This window comes from Notamacropus eugenii, chromosome 6, assembly GCF_028372415.1.
Source record: "Notamacropus eugenii isolate mMacEug1 chromosome 6, mMacEug1.pri_v2, whole genome shotgun sequence".
NCBI classification, from domain to species: Eukaryota; Metazoa; Chordata; class Mammalia; order Diprotodontia; family Macropodidae; genus Notamacropus; species Notamacropus eugenii.
This window is the reverse complement of record NC_092877.1, coordinates 232,003,745-232,025,400: the sequence shown is the minus strand read 5'-3', so window position 1 is coordinate 232,025,400 and position 21,656 is coordinate 232,003,745. Positions and strand designations below refer to the sequence as shown.

The following is a 21,656-nucleotide window of genomic DNA, read 5'->3' as shown; positions in this document are numbered from 1 at the left end:
TCTGGTGATAGATAGCATACTTCATCTGTCCTCTGCAATCTTAAGAGACAGATTTCTTTTCTAAAAGGCATTCCCTACTAGGATTGATAACATCTTGTTAACATAAGGAAGGAGACAGGAAAAATAGGGACAGAGGGCCCAAGTGCAGGGAGGTAAATACTTAGGGCCTAAGATATGATCTAAAATTAGGTTACAGGAATTTGGATACACATTGGAACAAAAAGTCTTAAGATTTGTGAGAGCATGGGAATGCTGCCTAGTAGTGTTTCTTCCATTGCTGAAGAAAGTCTAGCAATGAATTTGACAGGACCCTCTGCTAACAATAGAACTATGGTAAGAAAACTGATTGTTTTCACCCACACTTAATCTAGGAGTTTACAACACTGCAGTTTTCACATTAGTGCCTTCTTTGTTTTTATCTCATGCTCATTTCTGAATATAACCCTCCACTACCCAACAAGTCTTTCAAAATCTATTCATTTTATGAATTGAGCAGGGAGAAACACGGTCTTACCTGGATCTCATTTACTTGGAACTATTGTTTGTTTTGTGTTTGATTCTAGTTCTCTCAAAGGCATAACACACACATGAGAAGGTAGATTTTGACTTTAAGCACACTGCAGTGTTCGCCATTAATATGAAAATATTCTGGATTAGAAATGATCTGTCTTTCAGGACTGCTAATCAATTGGATTTGTACTAATCTAGCAAGTTGTCTAGTTTGCAAAACAAGGTATTTTATGGATTAATATTTTACAAAAGCTGCTGAACATCCATGTTAAAGGCATAAGCTAGCTTCATAGGAATGTTATGTATTGAAATGTTCTATATGTACTCTGCAAAATTACACAGCAGTTTGTTAATTAAAGGAAGTCTTATGTGAAGAATTTTTTTTAAGAGAAATAATATTCTTGTAAAGAGAAAAGAATTAAGTGGCAGAGCTGAGATTCTAACCAGGTTTCCTGCCTTTCAGTGGCTAATAGCAAATCTACAGTAAAATAATAGTGACACAATAATTGACTAGAAAGTGCTAGCAGTGCAGGATCATTTAGCATAGTGGCAATCAGTCTCCTATGGCTTAATTCAGTAGCTCTAAAGGCATTACTGGATTACAGCACATTTAGTAGTTTTTATAATGATGGCTGACATATCAAAAGTTAAATTATCTGCAATAAATATAGTCAAAGAAGATTCTTGCCTACACTTGTAGAGAAAATATTTTGAATTTATTTCCCACAAAAATTGTTAATAAAGTTTTGTCTGTGTTCATATTTTATCACAGGACCTTATAAAAGGGTGTTATATAAATTCAAATTCAAAGAATAAGCATAATTTATGAGGAAAATTAATTCATTCAAATCACCTTAATACCTGAGGATGCCATCGAAATTAATTATTGCTCCTTCAGAAATATATATATATTGTCAAGGCTATATTTTAATATGTAATTTACAATATATTAGAATAGTTCGAATTATAAAATGCTGGCATGTAGTGAGCACTTAATACTTCTGATCTGACCAGTGAGCACTTAATAATCCTATTAACCAATTTTATTTTTTGAATAATATTTTCTATTCACCCATTTTAAAGTGAAAAATAAGGAAATAGAAACCATTTATTTTTAAGTTCTTAATTTATGTAATTTTTATTTTAAATTATTTACTTTGCAATAATAGCTTCCACTACCATATTGGTTTGACCTTTTTCCCATGAAAAATCAGGTTCATTTTTCATGCCCATGAATGCCATTTTATAAATACACATCAGAAAGGAAATGTTACTTCAAAAATAACATCATGTAATTTTATGTACTCAAAATAACTGATTATAGATCACATGACTGAACATACCAAAATAGCTGATTACAAGGCAGCATTACTTGCATTGTAAAATAACAGTTAAGTTATAAAATAGGATTCATTTTTTTAATGGCAATTTTTGAATGGTTGACTAGAGCTGCCCATAAGTTCTATTTGTCTGAGTAGCAGGTGAAAAGAGAAAAATACAAAAATATTTGTTTCTCCAATTTCAGTTACATTTTGTTCATAAACAAATCTGGATTACACAGTTCAAATATGTACAGCCTTTTGTGTGAATGCTATCAGAAACAGCCAATTTGGAGTACTGATTTCTATTTCCAACCAGACACACATTTACTGAACAATCCAGCAAAACATTTTCCTTTTACTGCTGAAACTTGGCATGAAACCAAGAAAAAAGTATAAGGCAGCTTTAAAAATTCAACTAGACAAAAATGGTTTACCTCTTTTTAAAAGAAATTGTTTACTTAATATGTTAAACATGTGAGTTTTAAATGGCCAGTTTTTTTAAATTGAAGAATGTTTAACTGAGCTCCAATAAAAGATTCAAAGCACAGCCTTTGTAGCAATGCCACTCTTTATTTCTTTCATATGGTGGCAGATTCAGTTTTCAATATCATGACTCCCTTCACAGATGCAAAGCGCTGCTAGAGTTCATCTCGAGTGAAAACTGCAAAAGAGAAAGAATTTATTTTGGTATTTGTGACTCAGGATGTCTTATCAGCTGAAATAATCCCTGCCTTTGATAAGAAAATTGAAGGCAACGAGGTTTGAAAACAAAGGGAGATTTGCTTTACTTTTAATACAGTTTGATTCATTGAATTTCTGTCATGGAAGAAGTGACCTGAACCCTTTTAATTCAATTCTTTTATTTTACAGGTGATGAAACAGACTCAGAGAGAAATGATTTGCTCAAGGTCACATAAGTAGCAGATATCAGAGGAGAGAAAGTGGAGGTATCACATCTAGATGATTTTCTCAAGGGGGTTAGCCATGAAAGGGTGGGTCAAGTCAAGGGTTTTTTAAAGGATGGGACATATTTGCAGTTAGCAAAGGTAATAATTAAAGATTAGGGAAGGAGTGAGAATGACAGGGCATTCTGCTAGAGAAGATAGGATGAGAAGGAATTAAGGGTGCATATAGAGGGATTTGCCTTGGCAAGGAGAAGGGCCACCAATTCATGAGGTACAGGTAGAAAAGGAGGTGGCATGTGAGGACATGTAAGTGACATGTGATGAGGAGGAGAAAAGAGAGAGGGCTCCTCAAATGGCCTCAGTTTTCTCAGTGAAGTAGTTGTTGAAGTCCTTAGCTGAGAGGATGAGGGGAGGCGTACCGTTTAGAATGGATGAAAAGGGTTGGAATAGCAGTGAGTGGGAGAGTGAATTGATTGGGTAAGTATAAAAAGAGTGCCTCTTTTGCAGTGATGGCCCAGCTGAGATACATAATCTAAACATAAATTTATAGTGGACCCATCAACATGATTGTGCTATTTTCTTGAGCTCCGTTCAGCAGCTTGAAAACAGGAGCAAAGGCTCCTGGGGGTAGTAATTTTAGGTTGGCAGGGCATGGCTGACGATAAGATAAAGGAAGCAAATAGCATAATGAAGAGCTGGACTGGTTCACCAAGGGGTCAGACCAGAAGGAAAAGGAGAATGTAGCCAGTGCATGGGTGATGGTCGAACAAAGGAGGTAGAGAAGCTGGTCATGGTGGGTATGAAGAACAGGGTCAGGGAGTCATGAGACAGAAGGAAAGAAAGAGGGAAAAAAGGCTAGTATCTAGGTCACATGACCAACAAGATGGTGGACTAAACATTTTCTGATTTCTGATCTCTCAGACCTCTTAAAAAGAAAGCATGTGCCAAAGATAAAGCAACTTCATTGTTTCCATGGTCTAGGACCCTCAGAATCCAAAATAAAGCTAAAAAAACAAAGCTAAAACAAATCCAGGAAATGATACTCAGCACCTCTCCTCCAATCTCATAGACTACCAGCAGTGAGGCTGCACTAGCATATTTGAGGATATAATATAGATTTACATTAAGAAAACACCTGTGAACTCTTGTTCCCCCCACCCCCCTTTCCAGTACTGTCAAAATTCTGGTTGCAGGCTGTGAAAGTTTTGGCCTCAACAATCAGGTTGGCCATAGCCCTTTAGGAGCAAAAAGCCTGGCCATATACTGCAAACTGGAAATATCAGCATTGCCAAGCTACGCACTGCATGTGAAGAACTGGGCATCCCTCCACCAAGCCTGAGGGAAGAGCATAGCACAGTTGGGGCAGAGATGTAGACTGATGAACCATTGCCCCAAGCATCAGGAGGTTGAGATGTTATGGGATCTATCTATTCTCCAAAGAAAGCATAGAGGGGAGGGTGTCAGGAAGATTGAGTGATAAGAAAAAATGAAGGGAGGAAATGAAAGTATCAAAGATTTAAAAAGAAAGACCTTGAATATAAACAAATAAATCAATAGGATGAATAGTGACAAAAATATGGCCTCCAGATCTAGTAAATGAGTTGAGAAATCTGTGAATACATTGTAAAGGAAAATGATTCAACAGTTGATGATACAGAGGACTTGGAGGAATTTGAAAATATAGAACCAAAACATGCCATCCTCGAGTTTTTTAAGAGAGAAATGAGAATTATGAGAGCAACATTTGTGTTGTGCACAGCAAAATGAACACAACAGAAAAACTTGAATCTGCAATGGCAAGTATCATCAAAGAAACAAAAGAGAGAATAATAAATCGGGAGTATAAACACATAGAAATAAAGGGCTGCCTAGAAGAAGAGAAACAAAACCCAAAAATTTTAAAAGAAAATTTATGCAAGTAAAACAAAGATCTTGAAGACAGGATGTACTGAGACAACTTAAGGATCATAAGTCTCCCAGAAGAACATGACAGGACAAACTTTAACACCATAATGAAGGAAATAATAGAAGAGAACTCTCCTAACCTCTGAACTCAGAAAATGAAATCCCAATTGAAAGAATTCATAGATTGCCTTTGGGGTGGGAAGAGCCAACAAAACAACTCAAGGCTGCCAATTCCAAGACACAAGCGAAGATTTTGGAATATAATATTCCTGAAGGTTAAAGAGCTAGGATTACAACCAAGAATAACCTACCCAGAAAAAAACAGTGTAATCCTTCAGGGGAAAATAGACATTTAGTGAAATAAGAACTTTCAAGAATTTCTGATTAAAAGACCAGAGCTGTACAGAAAATTTGACTTTTCAAATATAAGACTCAAGTAAAACATAAAAAGCATAAACATGAAAAAGAAATCAGAAGGGACTCAATAAAGTTAAATTGTTACATTCCTACATGGGATTATGACACAAGTAATTCTTAAGAACTTTATCATTATTAGGGCAGTTTAGAAGGTCTCTACGTAAACAGAGGGCATGGAAGGGAGTCATTTATATTGGGATGATCTAAAAAAGTGAATGATCAAGAAAGAGGGATGCACTGAGATGAGGGGAAGGGGAGAGAATGAGAAAAATGATCTCACAGAGAAAAGGCACTCAAGGAAGAGCTTTTACAGTGGAGGAGAAAAATGGATGAAAGGGTGGGCAACACTTGAACTTCAGTCTTCTGCATTGGTTCAAAGAGGGAAGAATACATATACAATCTCAACTGGGTAAAGAAATCTATTTTACTCAGCAGGGAATTGGGAGGACAAGGGGATAAGAGAAAATTCTAGAGGGTGATGAAAAGGAGAGTGGATTAAAGAAGGCAGTAAACAGAAGCAAAACAAACCTGAGGGTTTGAGGAGGGACAGGGTAAAAAAGATAGGATAAGTAGAAAAAAGATAGGGTAAGATGGAGGGAAATGCACAGTTTATAATCTGAATGGGGTCAATTCACCCATAAAATGGAAGCAGCAGAATGGATTAGAAGCCAGAATCCAACAATATGTCATTTACAAGAAACACTTGAAGATACAGAAAGTTAAAATAAGTAGCTGGAGCAGAATCTACTATACTTCAGATGAAGTAAAAAAAAAAAAAAAAAAAAAAAAAGACTGGTAGCAATCATAATCTCATACAAAAACAAAAATAGACCTAATTTAAAAGGATAAGCAGAGAAACTATATCTTGCTAAAAGTCACCATGGATAGTGAAATAATACCAATATTAAACAAGTATGAATCAAATGATATAACATCTGAATTCTTAAAGGAAAAATTAAGTTAATTACAGAAGGAAATAGTAAAATCATACTTGTGGGAGACTTCAACTTTCTCTCATAATTAGATGAATTTAATCATAAAATAAGCAAAAAAAAAAAAGAAGTCAAGGAGATGAATAAAATTTTAGAAAAAATAGATATGATAGACCTCTGGAGAAAACTGAATGGAAATGGAAATACACTTTTTTCTCAGTTGTACATGGCACCTTCAGAAAAACTGACCATATACTGGGGTGAGAAACCTCACAACTAAATGCAGAAGAGAAGAAATATTAAATAGATCTTTTTCAGACCATCATCCAATAAAATTACATTTAATAAAGGGCCAAGGAAGCACAAGTTAAAAGTTAACTGGAAATGAAATAATCTGATCCTAAAGAATCAATAGGTCAAAGAAACAAGAATGATAACAATGAGACAACATTCCAAAATTTGTGGGATTCAAAGTAATATTTAGGGAAAAATTTATATCTTGAAATGTGTACATAAATAAAGAGCAGATCAATGAATTGGGCATGCAACTAAAAAAACCAGAAAAAGAAGAAACTAAAACCTCCAATTAAACACCAAAATGAAAATCCTGAAAATCAAAGGAGAGATGAATACAAGTGAAATTAAACAAAACAAACGTTGAACTAATAAAACTGGGAGATTGTTTTTATAAAAAAAAAATAAACAAATTACTGGTTAATTTGATTTAAAAAAGAAAGAAAACCAAATTACTGGTATTAAAAATGAAAACGGCAAATGCACCACCCGTGAAGATGAAATCAAAGTAATTATTAGGGATTATTTTGCCCAATTATATACCAGTATAACTGAAAGCCCAAGTGAAATGGATGAATATTTTCAAAAATAGAAATTGTCCAGGCTAATAGAGGGGACCTAATACTTAAGTAATTCTATTTTAACAAAATTAATTGAACAAGTCATCAATGAGCTCTCCAAGAAAAAAATCTCCAGCACCCAATGGATTCACTAGTGAATTTTACCAAATGTTTAAGGAACAATTAATTCCAATACTATATAAACTATTTTTAAAAAATAGACAAAAAGGGGAGGGACAGAGCGAAGATGGCAGAATAGAAAGATGGACCTACTCTAGCTGTCCCCTCAAAGACCATAAAATACCTGTAAAAATTACTCTAAACAAATTCTAGAGTAGCAGAAGCCACAAAACAACAGAGTGAAAGACTTTCTAGCCCAAGGCAGCCTGGACGGCCAACAGGAAAGGCCTATCCCACTGGGTGTGGAGCACAACACAGCCCAGCTTTGGTGGTGCAGCACCACAGGGACAGGAGTGGAACAGGTTTCAGGGCTCGGAATCCCAGGCAGCAGCTGTGGTTCCCAGATTCCTCAATCCACAAATGCCAAAGAGAACTTCAAAGGTCAGTGAGAAAAATCTTTCACCTGGGTGAGAAGGGAATGGGGTCTAACCCCGGCTCCAGGGCAGCAGTGGTTGCTGAGGCAGCAGCATCCATTTTGAGAGTTCTCAGCCCAAAGACCCTGGCTAATCAAGTGCCTGATCTGGATCTCAGCCCTGAGTGGTGATACTGGGGCAAGAAGGAACACTGGCCTGGTGGAGCTGAAGGCGGTTGTGGAGAGGGAACCCTACTCATAGATCCTAGGCAGAAAATCTTGTGGGTTCTCCAAGACCAGAGCACACAGGGAAGGAGAGGAGTAAACTCCTCTCCCTTGATTGTACCACCTTGGAGGAACTGAGAACTTACAGGTCCCTAGAGTACACCCACCGCTTGACAAAGGACTCAAAAGTCAAGTAACTGGCTGGGAAAAGACCAAAACAAGGGGGAAAAAATAAGACTATGGAAGGTTACTTCCTTGGTGAACAGGTATTTTCTTCCATCCTTTCGGATGAGGAAGAACAATGCATATTGGCAGAGGAAGACCTAAAAGTCAAGGCTTCTGCATCCAAAACCTCCAAAATAAATATGCAGTGGGATCAGGCAATGGATGAGCTCAAAAAGGATTTCGAAAATCAAGTAATAGAGGTGGGGGAAAAATTGGGAAGAGAAATAGAGTGATGTAAAAAAATCATGAAAAGCAAGTCAACAGCTTGCTAAAGGAGACCCCAAAAAATGCTGAAGATATCAATAGTCACAGAAAAATGGTCTAAATTGCTACTGATTAGAGAAATACAAATTAAAATAATTCTGAAGTACCTCCTCATACCTTTCAGATTAGCTAACATGACAAAAAAGGAAAATGATAAATGCTGGAGAGCATGTGGAAAAAGCAGTACACTAATGCACTATTGGTAGAGTTAGGAACTGGTCCAACCATTCAGGAGAATAATTTGGAATTATGCCCAAAGGGCTATACAACTCTTCATACCCTTTGACTCAACAATACAACTACTATATCTGAATACTAAACAGTTTAAAGAAAAGGGGAAAGGATCTATATGTACACAAATATTTATAGTGTCTTTTTTGTGGTGGCAAAGAATTAGAAACTGAGGGCATGCCCTTCAATTGGGAAATGACTGAACAAATTGTGGGATATAATTGTGGTGAAATACTCCTGTGGTATAAAAAATGATGAGCAGTATAGTTGGGAAAAACCTAGGAAGATTTCCATGAACTGATACAAAGTGAAGTGAGCAGAACCAGGATAACAATGGACATAGTGACAATTTTGTAAGGATGGTCAACTGTGAAAGATATAGCTACTCTGATTAAGAGATTAAGGGATTTCAGAATTCTTCAACATGGAGGTGCTATATTCATGGGTCTTGGCAAGATCAAGGATATGATCATCTCTGTGTGTGGCTAAAGAGGGATGAAGGAGTAGCTTATAGGAGGGGAGTAGGGTGAGGAACTGAAGTCTCCTAATGTAAAGGAAAGAGTTGGGGAGGAGAGAAAATGGTAAGCTGGGTATCAAAGTCGATGTGAAAGGAAGAGGAGTGATCTGGAGACAACTGCTACTGGGATTTTGGTTGTGAGTGGTAGATGGGAATTGTGTGAACCTCAAAAGAAGAAAAGCTAACGAGTGTTAGAAGAAGGGAGAGAATCTGGAAATGGCAATGACAACCCAACTCCTCTGCCTCAGCTAGTGAGCCAAAGAGAATAAATGAAGGTGAAACTCCTGCTAGAAAGAGTGGCCAGGGAGACTGTGTCATCAGGAGAAAGTTACATTTTAGCAAGAGCTAGCAGATGAAAGGAGTGGGAGAGGAACAGATTTAAAGGAAGGAAAGTTTGTTGCAGAATGACAGAACTATCAAAATTAATGTATATTTTCAATACTATACCAATCAAATGACCAAGGGGATCCTTTAATAGAGTTTGATCAAATAAGAACAAAATTCATCTGGCAAAACAAAAGATACAGAATATCAAAGGGAATGATGAGAAGAATTAAGAACAAAGCACTTTCAGACCTCAAACTATGTTACAGAGTAGCAGTCATCCAATCCATTTGGTATTGGTAGAGCACTGAAGCCATGAGAACTTTCAGGAGGATGAGGTAGCAGGGGTAGGGGTGGGGGTGGGAGTGGGGAGCAATTAGAAGGCCACAGAGCAGAGAGGCCCAATAGGAAGGCCCTGTAGTGAAGAGGTCTGCTGTCTGATGCAGGGTTCTCTGAAAAGCTCAATTTGATGTGGGCCTTTACCTCGTGGCCCCTTGCTCCCTTTCCAAATGACAACCTTGGATTTTCATGGGGCTGAATGCCTCTTGAGGCAGCCACACAACTGTGCAGGTTGGAAGTGAGAGAAGCAATAGAACTTTACCTGCTACAATACTTTCATAATATTTGGGCTCTGTAACTGTACATCTCTATTAATAATGTACTTAAGGATATGTTTTGTTTGTACATGACAACTTTCCTCCACGGATGTAACTGAACTGTTATTGCTTGCTAAATAATGCACACATGCACAGTAGCTACAAAGCTAAGCTGAGGCCTTTTAACATTAGAGTGAATGTGAAAGTTCTTCCTCTCCCCTGCCCCCTTAATCTGGTCAGCATTCAAATAAAATTCAAGGTTAAAGCTGAAGCTCCTGAAATAAAGGTTCTTTGGTTTTGGTCAAGCTAGTTAGACAAGGAACAAATACCCCCGACTTCTTAGGCTCTGTTCTTGTTTTCCATTTACTTAATGTACTGTGTTGTTGAGTCATTTCAGTTGTGTCTGAATCTCTGTGACCCCATCTGTGGTTTTCCTGGACTGGACACTGGAGTGGTTTGCTATTTCCTTCTGCAGCTCATTTTGCAGATGGGAAACTGAGGCAAATGGGGTTAAGTGACTTGCCCAGAATCACACAGCTAATAAGTATCTGGGGTAGGATTTGAACTCAGGTCTTATGGATTCCAGGCACTGTATCCACTATGCTACTTACCTGCCTCTACCGTGCCTTACCTTCTGAAATTTTTTGGAAGATCTCTATTTCCAAAATTGTCATAATGCTTAGCTCAGTACAGAAGAAGTAGGGTTTGTTTTGCTGGGGGTTTTTTTGGGTAACATTCTAGTTCTTGTAGATGCCAGATCTCACATAAATAATAGGAATAAGGATGAACCCCATGATCCTCCTCTCACTATTCCATTCAGCCAATCTTTGCCCTCTCGGAAGCAGAACAATGGAAACATTGCCAGAAATAGAATTATTTTTTTAATGAAAAGGGAAGATTGTTGAACCAAAGTGGGGGGAGGGGTGTGGGACTCTTTTGGAGATCTCTTGCCAAGTTAATTTGCAAGTATTAATGACTACCCTTTAAGTCTGTTCATTCACAGCTGTCTTCAAGTCCATCTAATTGTATTACTGTTTAATCTACTTCTTGCCATATTTCCACAATAATAGTATGACATGCTTTATCTAATTTTTCGCTAAAATCTAGGTGAACTATATTCGTAGCATTTCCTGGATCATCCAGTTACATAATCTTGTCAAGAGAGGAAACAAGCGTAATTTGAAACGACTAGCTGTCAATGAAGCTGTGGTGGATCTTTATCATCACCACTTCCTTATCTAGATGTTTGCCTGATCCATTCTAGAATTCTGTCAGTCAGACTCACTGACCTACAGTTTACTGGTCTGTACTTTTCACTTTTTTGGAAGTTGGGACTTCTGCCCTTCTCCAGTTCTATGGTATTTTATCTTATTTTTTATGATATTTCAAATATCACTGTAGTTCTTTTAGTACTGCAGGATGGAGTTCACCTGGGCTATGTAATACAGCAAGGGCAATTAGGTACATTCTTACTCTCTCCTTTTCCTATCTACTATCTAGGGCAGGGGTGGGGAACCTGAGGCCTCAAGGCCTCATGTGGCCCTCTACGTCCTCGTGTGGCCCTTTGACTGAATCCAGACTTCACAGAACAAATCTTCTTAATAAAAGGATTTGTTCTGTAAAACTTGAACTCGGTCAAAAGGTCACACCCAAGGACCTAGAAGGTTACATGTGGCCTCCCAGTTTCCCCACCCCTGATCTAGGGTATTAATTCTATGTTAACCATTTTTCTTCTTGTATTTCTGGTGCAAAAATATTTATTCTAGAAGAAAAAAATAGAAGCCAAGTAAAAATATCTCTCCTCTCTCTCTGTTCTCATATCACACTTATGTGTGATATGGTCACAGTGCAAAACTATACTGACCAATTTTTACCAATAAATTCAGTCAGTCCATTGAAAATGGAAATTAAAAGGGAAGCCTAAAGTAATGAAGAACACTTTAGGGAACAATGTCCAAAATATATATAGTTAGCTGTGAAGATTTAGGTTCGTTTGCTTACTGATATTTTTCTTGCTGGGTAATGTGTGATTTATGCTTATTTTAAAATAAAAACTTCTGCTTCCTTACCATAAGAAGGAAAAGATTTCACTGAATGATTGTTATGGAAATGAAATATCAGGAGGCTCTCTACAAAGTGGTAGGAATTTCAGTTTCTTCCATGACTCTGCTTTAAATTAACAGAGCTCAGTTTACTAATCTAGGGCCTTCTTATGCAATAGGTTCTCTTGAAATAGGATTAATTCACTCATAAAAAAATGTCAATAATCCAGTCTTTAGCCTTTAATAATGAAACATGTGCTTCACTTACCCTTTCTGGAGGATAGTTTACTTGAATTTCTCTTTCCCTCTGCAATCTCTTCTAACAGATTTCGAATTTCAGTGTCATACTCTACCCATTCTGGGATAATCCGGACAGCAGCTTTCAATTTAGGTTCTTTGGTTTTGGGATTGTTGCACTAAAAATTTAAACAAAATATCAAAAGATCAATCTCTAGGAGACATATCTGCAAAACCCAGTAGCACTGCTGTGCAAAAAAAGCAACCATGATAGCTTATCTGAAAGCAGAACACGACCAAATTCAGACATATTGATAAATGTCAATCACATGAACTATGACCAGATCATGTTGGGAGGAGATACAATACAGGAGAAGTTGTACAGGCAGAGGAGTCAGCAGACCTGGGTTCCAGCTCTGCCATTCACTAGCTATCTGAATATCTATGTAAATAACCTATCTAAACATCAGTTATCTCATTTGTAAAATGATTGTAGTGTACAAGTGATCCTAAGATCTCTTATAACAGTATTTGCTTTTGGTTAAAAATACATAATCTAATTTGCTTTTAAATGATTTCTAAGCATTGTTAGCTCAAATGGAAATTTTAAAAAAAGCGTCTAAAGCAATGCAGATGGTTCTGATACTTGGCAAATTGTCATATGCAAACTGTTATGACAAAAGTTCCAAATATATCACCACTTCGTAAAAGAACATAGCAGACTATATTGGTAAATATTCATATGTCTTTTCTGGGTCTAAACATCTGGTTGCACACTTTGTTTTCTAGAGACAGAACTGGCAGTAACTCTTAGAAATGCCTAACCATTTACTCCTTCTCAAACTGTTCTAATTAGGTAATGCAATAATGCTGTTAGTACGAACTCATCTAGTAGAGTACACACACACACATACACACACACATACATAGATAAATACATATACATATATATGTAGGCAACTAGGTAGTTCAGTGGATAGAGTGCCTGGAGTCAGGAAGACTCATTTTCCTGAGTTCAAATCTGGCATCAGACATTTATTAGCTGTGTGACCCTGGGCAAGTCACTTAACCCTGTTTGCTTCAGTTTCCTCATCTATAATATCAGTTGGAGGATATTAAAAAAAAAAAATCAAACTCCAGAAGATACGTCTGCAAAATGGCAAACCACTCCAGCATCTTTGGGGTCATGAAGAGTCGGACGTGACTGAAAAATGACTGAGCAGCAACAACTACAAACCCACGTGTGTATTTAATTTTTATCTAAGACTTTTGAATACTCTAAAAATCCCTATGTAATAATAGCACATTTTGCGGTAGGAAAAAAATTGGGAACAAGGTAGGTGCCTAAATTAAAAAATGGCTCAACAAATTGTGCTATGAAAGGAGACATGGAGTACTGGAGTATTATCATGCTGGGGAAAAATGATGAATACGAAAAATTTAGAAGACCATGGTAAGATTTATATGAACTAATGTAGAGTGAAGTAAATAGACAGGAAAACAATATACATAATTAACTAGATTGTAGATTAAAAAAAACAACAACAATGATATGAAAGTGAATGTTGTGTAAGGACCAGGCTTGACCCTGGAGAAGAGCTGAGAAAATGTATATTCCTTCCTTTATTGGAGAGATGGGAATCATTAGGTATGAAATATTGCATATACTATCATGAGTTTATGTGTTAATTGATTTTATTTAGCTTTTTCCCCCTTTTACTTTTTAAATCTCTGTTATAAGAACAGGCTTATAATAGCAAAAATTATATTCAGATTTATGAAATATATTCAGCTTGTAAAATGCAGAAAATAATGTGATTTGATTCCTTTTAAATTCCTCTTTCTTCTACTATCAAACACCACCTTCTTGTATTTAGCTACTGACACTTCTAAACAACAGTGCACCATTCCCCAGTGTTATCCCTCCCTGTTAACTTTACTTTTGTAAGCTTATGCAAATCTTCTAGGAACATTTTGTCACTGTTGTCGCTGAACTGTGTCTATGAGTTTGTTGGTTCAGATGAATTTGCTTGCCACTACAGTCAGGTTTTCTCAGAACTTGATGTAAAAAGGTTCCCTCTAGCCTTCCAGAGATACAGCAAGAGTTAACAGTTAGAGAGTGCTTAAAGATGTGCATTGGTTTATATGTGTCGCCCCACTGGATCCTCACCACCACTGAAGTTGCTATTATCTCCATTTTACCAATGAAGAGCTGAGGTTTAGGGAGGCCCAACAATTTACCTTGGTCACACAAAGCTAGTAGGTGCCTGAGGTGGTATGCGAACCCAGGTCCTCCTGAGTCTAGCACACTGTCTACTATGCTAGGCTGCCTCTCAATGCACTCAAAACTATAACAGGTGATTCAGCTGTGAAAGAACAAGTTCAGGTAGAAAAGTTCTAGAGAATTGAGCAAAAGAAACCTATAAAATAATTAGAACCATTTTAGACCAAGGGTAGTGAAAATGAAAATCTGTTCACAAGAACCCTGCAAAGAACCCTCTATTTAACAAGTTTAGTATGTAGTTCACAACTTTTCTGTGCTTCCCAATATCTGCTCTTGTAACAGAGGACTTCAGCATATATATTGACTCTCCCTCAAACACCCTAACAACTCAGCTGCTCAACCCACCCATCTCCTCTGGACTACTCCTTCATGTCACCCCAGATACTCACAAAAAATGTCATACCTTTGATCGTGACATCACCCACAAATGACTATCTTTAGGTTAAAAAGATTCTGAAATACCCGTATCTGACCGTAAGCTATTGATTTTTCACCTCTCCCTTTAATGTACCTTACAAAACCCTATTCTTTATCTGCACCATGACCTCAAATCCTTTGACCCCTCAACTCTCTCCCAGGCCTTCTCCCCTGTATTAGCTACTCTCTCCTCTTTTCCCCATCTTGACCTCTTGGTCAATTCTATGTTGTCCTCGTGAATCCCTAGCCCCCTTCTCACATCACTGATTCCATTCTACCAAATCTCAGCCTCCTAACATTTTCTGATTTCCCTCCTACATACTTGCTGCTGAACAAAGGTGGAGAAAATCATACAGTCATTCTGACTGAGTCCACTGTCAGGACCCACATGCATGTACCATAATCTTAGCTGAGCCCTCACTGCTGCCAGGCCATCCTGCTCTACCTCCCTCATCACTCTCCACAGGGGCTCTTCCAACCTTTTCCTCCTTCCTCAGACCTCTGTGTCTCCCCCTCCCCTTCCCCTCTCATTTGAGAACCTTGCTTCATATTTCACAGGAAAAATGAGGGCACTTGCTGTAAGCTCCCTCTCTACCATCTCATATTACTTACATGCCTTCTGCCACAATCTGTTCCTTCAGTCCTGTTTCATATGGCCAGGGGGAAGGCTAGTTCTTCCATTCCCTCATGCAATCCCATTCCATCCTTTCTCTTTCAGCAGATTGCCTCCTCTATCACCCCCTCTTAATATACTTTAACCTCTCCTTGTTTACTGTCTCATTCCTTACCATTTACAAACAGACCCTCATCACCTCCATACTGAAAAGACCCTCACCTGATTCTTCCATCACTGTTAACTATCCTATATCTCTTCTGCCCTAAGTAGCTAAGCTCATCAGAAAGGTCATCTACAATATGTGCCTTCACTTTCTCACCTCTCACTTTCCTTAACCCCTTCGAATCTGGCTTCCATCCTGATCTTTTCAGACATCTCAAGCTAGATGTCCAGTAGACACCTTAAACTCAACATGGAGTTTCCCTCTTAAACCTGTCTTTGTAATTATGTAGAGGGCAACACTATCCTCCCAGTTCTTCAGGCTCGTAACCTCAGAATCATCCTTGACTTCCTACTTTCCCCTTTCCTCTGTGTCACCAACAAGCCTGTTGATTTTACCTTCATGACATCGAATACACCCCTTTCTTTCCTCTGATGCTGCCACTACCCCAGTGCAGGCTCCTATCCACTCGTGCCATGATTATTGCAATAACCTGCTGTGGGTCTGCCTGCCTAACCCACTCCGTGCCACCCTCTATTCAACAACTAAAGTGATTTTTCTAAAACACAAGTCTAACCAAGTCACACCTCCTATTCATTAAGCTCCAGAGGCTCCCTGTTGCTTTTAGATTCAAATATAAAACATTCAAAGCCTGTTATAATCCACACCCCTGCTATCTTTTCAGGCTTCTTAAACCTTACTTTACTCCATGTACTCTTCAATCCAATGACACTGTCCTCCTTGTTGTTCCATGTATAATATACTCTTATCTCTCAGCTCTGGGCATTTTCTCTGCTTGTCTCCCATGCCTGGAACACTTTCCCTCATCAGCTTCACCTATTGGCTTTCTTTAAGTCTCAACTAAAATCCCACCTTTCACAGTGAGCCTTTCCGAATTCCTTAATTTGTGTCTTTACTCTGTTATTTCCTCTTTATCCTGTACTTAGCTTGTCTGTATTATGTTTTCATGTTGTCTCCCTCATTAGATTGTGAACTCCTTGAAGGCAGGGACTTTCTCCTCTTATTGTACCCTTACCACTTAGCACAGTGCTTGGCACATACCAGGCACATATTAAATGATTACTGATTGATTGAAAGAATAGTTCATCAAAGCAAAAGCATAGAAAGTGAAATAAAGATGAACAAGATCGATGGAATTATGTTGCCTGGTATCATTTGGGAAAATTCACACTATCGGCTTATTAGAATAGGCTCTAACAAGGATAATTAATTTTATGAATTCCATGTCCATGAACATTTATACTTTGTTGCTAGTGATGGTCTTTTTATTATACTTCTTATGCTTACTGATTTAAATCAATATATCAGATCACTGAGCAACGAATAAAAAATTCAAGAAAATGGATGTACCATACTATTTGTAAAATCCATACAAATTCCCAGTATTTAACTATTTCCATTTATTCCCTTCAAAAGTGCAGAATACCCATTTATGCCTTCTCATTTTGGTTAATTCTTAACCTGTGTCCTCACATAAACTCTACATACAAGAGGAACCCAACATATTGAAGGACTTCCCCTAGACCAACATGTTCAAGTATGGGGATACTTTTTAAATATTTTAAAAAATGTTTTTCAGACCCCTAGAAAGTAGTAGTTTGTATTAATATTATCCACTGAGTGAGAAAATACATAATGGTAAAAATTGCTACAAATTCAGAACACTTTTTAATTCATTCATATTTTATTAATCACAATACCATCTACATACGTTTGAAAAGTCTATTGCTGCATGTTTGGTCAGATCTCAGGACCAAACTGACAATGCTTGAAGTGCATAGGATGTCCTGGACCTTTTGTAACGAATGAAGGTCCTGAGGCCTACTGTTCCTCTAGCTGTCCTGTCACCAGTGCAGTACAAGGGCTCCAGCAGGACTTATCTGCCAGTCTTTCAGGAGGGCCAGGAGTCTTTCTTTTCTGTTTCCTACATATATGTATGCCCTGGGAGACACAGAGAAACTTACCAGATCAATAGTTTTGGCCCTTTCTTTGGATTTGTCGTCACACCACGTTTCACACCACAACCACTCTGGAGGAAGAGACTTAATGGCAACCTGGTGAATCATATTGTTGGGCAGGTCCTGCAAAAAAATCAGATGTGAACCAGAGATACAATGCCTATGGTGCCCCAGAATAAATAGAGGCCTACAAGGCAGGAGGATTAAGTAAAAAGACAGTACATGTTGTTGTGGTGGTTTAGTCATTTTTACACACTTGTGTCTCTTTGTGGTCCCATTTGGGCTTTTCTTGGCAAAGATACTGCAGTGGTTTGCCATTTCCTTTTCCAGATCATTTTAAAGATGAGGAACCTTGGCTCCTCTCTTGGGAAAGAGAGGCTAAGTGACTTGTCCAGGGGCACACAGCTAGTGTCTAAGGTCACAATTGAACTCAGGTCCTCCTGAATCTAGGACCAGCACTCTAGCCATTGTGCTACCTAGGGTCCCCCTCCCCCCCGCCAAAGAGTATTTAGATAGGAAAAAAATAATTTTAGATAGCATATAAATAGCAAAATAATAAATGAACTACAGTTTTGGTTTTTAAATATTCAAATAATCTTCTATAAAAAATTTGCTTAGAAGTTGTTCTTATTTCTTTCTACTCTGGGCAGCATGTTCAATAGTTAAATTTGAACTAATTAAGTGTACCTAAGACATTTAATTTTAAAATCACTCTAGAACAAAGTTATTTTATAAGAAGTAAGGACTATTAATATGAACACCAGACTTAACATGACTAAGTAATGTCTATAGTAAATTTATTGATTATCAAGAAATTTATTTTATCTGTATTTGCCTATATCTATTCTTATTGTCAATCTAATGTCAGATTTATTTAAATAATGGTTGCTGGGAACTGTTCCAGCAAAGGAATATTTAAGTCAGAATGAAACAATGCAAAGTCCTTTTAAAAAATAATCGGCTAACATTAATACTGAGGATATTTGAATAGATATCTTTAGGTTCAGAAGAAGAATATGAACATAAGTATAAATAATTTAGCAATTATTGATAACTGGCTTGTAAACTGATACATATTTGATTTACATGTTAAAATATTTGGGATTTATAAAAGAAGAGAGGGAAGGAAAAAAGAGAGGGATGGAGGTAGAGAAGGAAAGAAAGAGAGGGAGGGAGGAAAAGAAGGAAGGGAGGGAGAGAGAGGAAGAGAGGGAAAGAAGGAAAGGGAGAGGGAGAGAGGGAGAGGGAGAGAGGAAGAGAAAGAAAGAGAGAGAGATTTTTATTACTACCAACACGCTTCCTGGCAAAATGAAGGCTTAGTGCAGTACAATAGAGACTACTGATTCATATTTTTATGGTTTCCCAAAAGCAAAGGACAGTGTGGATCCAGATAAGTCCTAGACAAAGGAACTTAGCAGCCCTTGGGGGGTAAAAACTCATAAGCAAGCTTGCAGCTAGTATTGTTGAGGTGGTTACCTTCATAGAGTGGCAACTAGGTGGTGCAGTGGATAGAGCACCAGCACAGGAGTCAGGAGGACCTGAGTTCAAATCTCACCTCAGATACTTGACATTCACTAGCTGGGTGACCTTGGGCAAATCACTTAACCCCAACTGCCTCATCCTGGGTCATCTCCAGTCATCCTGATGAATATCTGGTCACTGGATTCAGATGACTCTGTAGGAGAAGTGAGGCTGGTGACCTGCACAGCCCTCCCTCACTCAAAACAAAGTCAAGTGCAAGTCGTGTCATTATTTCTCTGATGGCATGGTCTTCCTCAGCAACGAAGGAAGAACACACACTTCCAAAGGATTTCTTCCCAAGGTCTTCCAGTAGGGCTGAAAAGAGGAAGATGGCTAGGGAGAAAGTCATTTCTAAAGAAAGGTTCTGGGAGAGTGAACTTCCTACACATCTCCTTCTAGCCATTCCAGAAGTTCCTCCTCCCGCCCCTAACAACTGCTAGATGTGGGATACACACACATATATAAAAATACGTATACACATGTGTATGTATATATACATATATAAATGTACACACACATAAAACGTTCACTTGTTTCTGACTTTGTGTGAGCCTATTTGGGATTTTCTTGGCAGAGATGCTAGAGTGGTTTGCCATTTCCTTTTCCAGCTCATTTTACAGCTGAGGAAAATAAGGCAAACAGGGTTCAGTGACTTGCTCAGGGTCACATAGCTAGTAACTTGTCTGAGGCCAAATTTTGAATGCAGGAAGATGAGTCTTCCTCATTCCAGGCCTGGCACTCTATCCGCTGTATTACCTAGGTGCCCTCATGTATATGGGTCTAGATATGTATATACATATATGACTATGTTTATATACTTTGGGAAAAAAACTTGAACTCTTCCCTCCCTGGAGGATGATTTCTAGTGTGACTACTTGGGGAGCCCATTACCAAAGTAATGTAGTGCAGGTACAGGCTACTTTCAGCCTGATTAGAATCTACTTTTATTATATTGATGTTGCCCAGCCAAGGGTACTGAATATTCTTCTAGCTATTAAAGTTATCCTTTCCTTCTCTGAGGAATACTTTACAATTGAATCTATTCTAGTCTTTTATAAGTTTCGGTAGTTTGATTCCCAGGTATTGCAAGTTATAGTTACTTATAAGGGCTTTCCTTTTCTATTATTGCTTCTTATGTTTTGTTATTCTTATATATAAAAGCTGTTGATTTTTGAGGATTTATTTTGTTACCTGAAACTTTGCGGAAGTTATTGTCTCAATTAGCACTTTTACTGATTCCCTAGGGTTTTCTAATTATCATATTATGAGCATATCTTATTATGAGCAAATAGGGAAAGTTATATCTCCCCTTTACCCATCTCTGTCTTTTACTTTCTTCTCTTACCTTGTTGTTGTTGCTGGTATTTCCAGAACTACATCAAATAATATTGAGGAGAGTAGGCCTTTTTGTTTCTCTTCCATACTTATTGGAAAAACTTCTACCGTATCCTCATTGCATATGATACTTGCTTTTGGTCTTAAGACAGATGCTTCTTTTGATATTAAAAGTCCCTCAACTATGCCCAAAAGGCTATAAAAATGTGCACATCCTTTGACTCAACAACACCTCTTTTAGGGCTGTATCCCAAAGAGATCATAAAAATGGAAAAATGACCCAAGTGTATAAAAATATTTATAGCAGCTCTTTTTGTGGTAGCCAAGAAATGGAAATTGAGGGGTTGTCCATCAATTGGGGAATGGCTGAACAAGTGAATGTATAATATGGACAATATGAATGTAATGGAATACTATTGTGTTCTAAGAGATGACAAACAGGACTTCAGACAAACCTGGAAAGATGTATATGAACTGATGCTCAGTGAAGTGAGCAGAATGAAGAAGACATTATACACAGTAAGAGCCACAGTGTGCAAGGACTGTGTCTAATCAATGTAGCCCTTCTCAGCAATGCAAGGACCTAAAATATTTCCAAAGGATTCATGATGCAAAATGCCATCTACATCCAAAGAACTATAGAGTCAGAATGAAGAATGAAGCATACTATTTTCTGTTTTGTTATGTTATGTTTTGTTTTATTTTTTTTCTTATGGTTCTCCTATTTTTAATTCTTCTATGCAACATGACTAATATGAAAATGTGTTTAATAAGAATGTATATATAGAACCATATAAGATTGCATATCATCTTAGGGAGGGATATAGGAGAGAGGGGGAGAAAATTTATTAACTTACGGAAGTGATTGTTGAAAATTGAAAAAAAATAAATTATTAAAAAAATAAAAAAGGTCCCTCTGTCTATACATTTCATCAATTCTCTCTTTTTCTATTTTGTTAATGTATATTTATAAGGATATTATTTTCCTACTGAAGACTGCTTTAGCTGCAACCCAGAAATTTTGCTGTATTATTTCATCATTATCATTTTCTTTTACATAGTTATAAATTGTTTGTATGATTTGTTTTTTGATCCATTCACTATTAAGGATTTCACTGTTCAGTTTCCATTTGGGTCCATATCTTTTGTTTGTAGTCTCTGAACCAACAACTACATTCATTGCATTATGGCCTATAAAGAATGTATTAATTATTTCTGCCTTTTTATATTTGTTTTCAATATCTCGGTGCCCCAGTGCCAATTTTTGTAAAAGTTCCATATGGTGCAGAAAAACATGTTTATTCTT

General features: G+C 37.5%; 1 protein-coding gene across 4 annotated transcripts in view; it reads right to left on the bottom strand.

Moving 5' to 3' along the window:
- Nucleotides 1–1,617: 1,617 nt before the first annotated feature.
- The window catches only part of UGGT2 (UDP-glucose glycoprotein glucosyltransferase 2), a 245,734-nt gene continuing 225,695 nt past the window's right edge, over nt 1,618–21,656 (bottom strand). For all 4 annotated transcript variants that reach the window (XM_072622097.1, XM_072622098.1, XM_072622101.1 and 1 more), the window contains 3 exons: nt 17,501–17,617; nt 12,070–12,217; nt 1,618–2,493 (listed from right to left, as the gene is read on the bottom strand). In XM_072622097.1, the coding sequence (XP_072478198.1) occupies nt 2,471–2,493; nt 12,070–12,217; nt 17,501–17,617 (288 nt within the window). In that variant the 3' untranslated portion in view covers nt 1,618–2,470. The remainder of the gene's footprint in view (nt 2,494–12,069; nt 12,218–17,500; nt 17,618–21,656) is intronic.